The 4782-nt window shown below is 56.1% G+C and overlaps 2 protein-coding genes across 2 annotated transcripts; both read left to right on the top strand.

Annotated features, from left to right (window-relative positions):
• Positions 1-252: 252 nt before the first annotated feature.
• Positions 253-981, top strand: FPRO_14850 (uncharacterized protein; the record flags this gene model as incomplete). Its single annotated transcript, XM_031224963.1, has 1 exon — positions 253-981. The coding sequence occupies one exon, from the start codon at positions 253-255 to the stop codon at positions 979-981; it is 729 nt and encodes a 242-aa protein (XP_031090170.1).
• Positions 982-2846: 1865 nt separating this feature from the next.
• On the top strand, positions 2847-4090 carry FPRO_14849 (uncharacterized protein; the record flags this gene model as incomplete). The annotated part of the gene is made up of 2 exons (XM_031224964.1): positions 2847-3365; positions 3740-4090. The coding sequence occupies 2 exons, from the start codon at positions 2847-2849 to the stop codon at positions 4088-4090; spliced, it is 870 nt and encodes a 289-aa protein (XP_031090171.1).
• Positions 4091-4782: the final 692 nt, after the last annotated feature.

Here is a 4782-nt window from a genome sequence, read left to right on the forward strand (position 1 = left end):
GGCAACAATCGACCATCGCTCCACCCCGACAAGACCTCCGTGTCTTCATCCGTCTAGAAGCCGGAGCTCCGGCCAGGGCCCACAGTGGCTACGCAATCCGGACCCTGATCCGGGAAAAACTCGGCGCCGTCTCAGACAAGATTCGACAGGTGTTTGAAGTCAGATCAGGATGGGCCATCCTGGCTGCCGACCTCGAAACGCGCGACTTTCTCCGTAGAGAAGCGGGCCGAGTGGGCGGCTGAGCTGGGAGCTATGGCAGTAGAAACGAACAAGGAATGGCACACTTATGTGGTCTCACACTTTCCCAGAAGACTGACCGACTTTCGCGGCAATGAGGTGGATAGTGACAGCGTTGTCAGCGATGAGATAGAAATCCAGACAGGGCTCAAGCCCGTTGATATACGTACTGGGAGACAATTCTCGGATAATCCCTTGACCAAGACTCTACTTGTGTCCTTTCTCAAGCCCACCAAGAGATTCTGGTCCCTCTTTGGCAGCCGTGCAGCCAGACTCATAGACAAAACCGTCCAACCTAAACAGTGCGAAACGGGGGACTACCACTTTGCCCGCAACTGCCGTAGACAGCCAGTCTGCCGACGCTGTGGCAAGACTGACCATATCGCAGACGGCTGTGCTGCACCAGAACAGTGCGTCAATTGCTTAGGGCCCCACGACGCCAGCCTTCGTAAGTGCCCAGCTCGGCCGAAGAAAGTGCGCGGCGTCCTTCGCCGGCTTACCAAAGAACAACGAGAACATGTCCGAATGGTGGGCGCGGAAACATACCGACAACGATATTCAGAAACACAGCTAGAGACGCATATGGAATCCCAACAAGGAGCGTCTGAACTGCGAAGGGGCGACATCGGACTAGATGAACAGCCAGACGCTCACGCTCCGAGTCCAGCTGCATCGGGAGCACCCTCGTGCATCATGGTGGCCACAGCTCCCCGGGCTACCTACGAAGCAGAGGAAGGAGCCTGAACACCATGGACTAAGCTCACCGAAGAAGAAGCGTCGTATAATTCTGACAAGCCGTACTCATGACTATGACCAGGAATAGGTACTCGCAGACACGAAAGAACGACAAGAAGCCTCTCAAGGCTTCCAGGCCAACGTCGGCAAGATCCCTCCGGCCCACGACTGCGCCCTGGCGCTAGCCGACTCAGAACGATATGACATTGTACTCCTGCAGGAGCCGTGGACAGCTCATACTAAAGCCCGCTGCCTAACCAAGAACATCGCGTCGACACGTTCACGCCAGTCGACATGTGGAACAGCAACGACACTCGGCCTAGAGTGATGACATATGTTCGACGAGACCCAAGACTTCTGGCTGACCAGATTCGCCCCTTTGAGACACGTGACATTCTTTGGATCACAGTCAACGGCATGACGATAGCCAACTTTATCGCAGAACGACGAGAAGGAGCCTTGAACACGCTACTTCGATGGCCTGTGCCGGAGCGCTGCCTCGTCGCTGGCGATTTAATCCAGACACCATAGTTGGCAGACGGGCCAAGCTACGAATCGCGGCCAAGAAATTGCAGACTGGACGTCAGAGAACGACCTCAACCTTCTCAATACTCTAGACATACACAAATCCGCACGGCAACACAATCGATCTTGCATTCACCAACCTGCCGCTGGCCGAAACTTTCGAGGACCACCTCGCCACTAGCTCCGACCATTTCACACTCAGCTTGACCTTCCCTGATATTAGATCGACTCCGATGCAGCCGGCCAAGATCCGAGTGACGACGGAAGACGAGCCAAACGGATTGTGAGATCGTAGAACTTGGAACCACGGAAATCCCCCTGACACACTCGACCCCTGCGGAACTAGACGAGCTTACGTTGGCACTCGTAAATCTACTAACATCAGCAGCAAAAGCATCTGGCCGGCCTGCACGCAAAGGTGGACGTCCAGCTCCCTGGTGGACGGAGGAGTGCGCCGACGCCGCGGCTACTTTTCGAGCCATCAGACGTAGCTACCCTCTGGGCTTCAACCAAGATGTCCAGATGGCCAAGCGAGACTTTCACCGTGTAGTTCGTCGTGCTAAAAGGAAGTATTGGCGGAACCTCATCGATAGCTTCTCCAGCAGCAGCGCTTTTCAAGCTGTCCGGTGCTGAAATCCCCTGGAGCCTTTCAGCCTCCACCGCTACAAGTCGACAATGTTGTCTATGAGACCCAGATAGACAAAGCCAATGCACTCCGACAGGCTACGTTAGAAGAAGAACTGCAGAGGACGACATTGCAAACCCTTGGACGCCTGTCACTCCTCGTAGACCGATACCGTTCCCTTCAGAGATCTCCATGGAAGAGGCGCAGTATGCAACCCTGAGCACAGGCAACACGTCCCCGGGATCGGACAACATCACAGTCAAACTTCTCGAGACAGTATGGCATATCATCGGGACACACATCCGCCGTCTCTTCGCAAGATGCCTTGCAACAGGCATCATCCAAAATTTCAAGGAAGCGGAGGTGGTCATGATCGCAAAACCGGGGCGCAGAGACCTCACAGAACCACGAGCATGGCGACCAACTCACTGCTCTCTTGTCTCGGCAAGGGACTCGAGCGGCTGATCGCACGCCGTCTGGCCTGGGCAACGGTGCACTTCAGCGTCCTTCACCCACAGCAAACGGGGGCGTTGCCCAAGAGGTCGGCAACAGACCTGGTGACAGCCCTGATACATGACATCGAAGAAGCGTTTGCGAGCAAGAAAGTGGCGACTCTAGTCACAATGGATATCCAGGGCTTTCGATAGGTCATGTGCATAGGCTCGTCCTGCGTCTTCGCGAACAGGGCTGGCCTAACCATTTGGCTCGCTGGGCTGGCTCCTTCATGAGCGGCCGGTCTGCGCGTGTCAGGTACCAAGACACCGTCACGCCCTCTTCTCCCCTACAGTGCGGCCTCCCTCAGGGGTCGCCGGTATCGCCGATTCTCTTTCTGCTCTACACTGAGCCAATCTATCGACTGGGCAATCCCCGGGGTCGCTTCGGCTATGCAGACGACACGGCCATCCTGTCCATAGCCGACACGTTAGACGAGACTACTGCTATGGCATCCAGCTCATCGCCGAGATGGTGCGAAGGGGCGCAGCGAACGGCGTTTCCTTTGACACGAAGAAGACCGAAGTCATGCACTTCTCCCGTAGCAAGCTCGGACTGCCCGCAGTACGCCACGGCGATGCAGAGAAGCACCCCGAATCAGCTCTGCGCTGGCTTGGCATCTGGCTGGATACAGGCTATCGTTCAGGTCCACGTCGAGAAGTGGGCGGCTAAAGCGAAGACAGTAGCCTATCATTTACGGGGTCTCACTAACACGATACACGGCCCTCTACCGAGCGCCGTTCGAAGTGCTGTCAGAGCATGTTGTCGAGCCAGTGCTACTTCACGGCTTGGAGGGCGTGGGTATCCAGGCAGCACTAGGCCGCGATGGAATCAGCCCACAAAGGAACTACCGTCGAGCAATCAGCATCTCATACAAATAATGAACAAGCCATAATCAGGCCATGAGAGCGATACTACCTGTCTGGAAGACGACTCCCCGCCATCCTACATAGGGAAAGCGGTATACCACCAATTGACCAATTGCTCGAAGCAAAGCGACTAAGATTCGCCGCAACGACTTAAATCGCTAACGAGGCTCACCCTCTGGCGGGCCGAACGCGCCCGCGTCGACCGCCTGACCGACCTACCTACCACGACCTCATCAAACGAAGATACCAAATACAGACAAAAAGTGTCTTCAGGACACGTCTCCGACGCACCGACGAGCTGCTTGCGCCCTGCGAGCGGCCAAAACTCGTCCAGCGATGCTTCCATCAAGAACAGATGCCTCCACTCCAGATGGCGTCAAAAGAGAAATCGACCGGCGCCTTCCTCCACTGGGTTGAGAGACTCGGACCCGCTCCACCTTGGGTCGTATACTCAGATGGCTCTCTATCCTCGGAAGGAGCTGCAAGCTACGGCTTCCCCATTCATCAGAACAATGTCCCCATCTTCGATGGATCAGGTCGCCTTGGGCCTGCCGAGGTCTTCGACGCTGAAGCTACTGGGGCATTAGAGGGCCTCAAAGCGCCCTGACCTGCAAGGGTCAGCAGCGCAAACCATTTTCATCTGTCTAGATAACCTCGCGGCCGCCACGGCCTCGAGGCACGCCCTCCGACTCCTCTCAAGACGTCTTTCTCGAGTTTCAGGCTCTAGCGGCATCGCACGGAGCCACACAAGTACTCTGGGTCCCAGGACACTCCTCTATCCCTGGCAATGAACAGGCGATAAACTGGCAAAAGCAGCGTCATCACTCCTCGAACCTGAAGGTCTCAACCAACGCTGGCTTACCTACGACGGATCGCGAGACAAAAACCAAAAGAAGCATTCGAGACGTGGTGGTCTACCTCCGCTCCTGAGCAATACAAGAGACTCAACCTCAAGGCGACTAAGGCTGCCCACAGAGCTGAGCTCCCGCGCGCAGCCTTACACCACTTGCTGGCAGCGAGGTCCCTCCAACGGGGACTTCGCCGCGTATCACGAGAGGTTCGACCACGGCGATGCGCGCCTGGTCTGCTCATGCGGCCGACGCAAAGCACCGGATCATATCTTCTACTGCAGAAAGGCCGCAGCGCATCCGGATGGAGGCTAGCACCCTCACCGAATGCAGCAGTCAATCTAGCAATAGGAAGAGACTTTACCAAGTTTATCGATCTGTCTAAAGACAGCGCGTTCTTTGGGAAAATTTGCCCTCGCTACTAGGCGCCCACGACTTGAGAAGCACTCGC

This window comes from Fusarium proliferatum (assembly GCF_900067095.1).
Source record: "Fusarium proliferatum ET1 genome assembly, contig: FPRO_scaffold018, whole genome shotgun sequence".
NCBI lineage: Eukaryota > Fungi > Ascomycota > Sordariomycetes > Hypocreales > Nectriaceae > Fusarium > Fusarium proliferatum.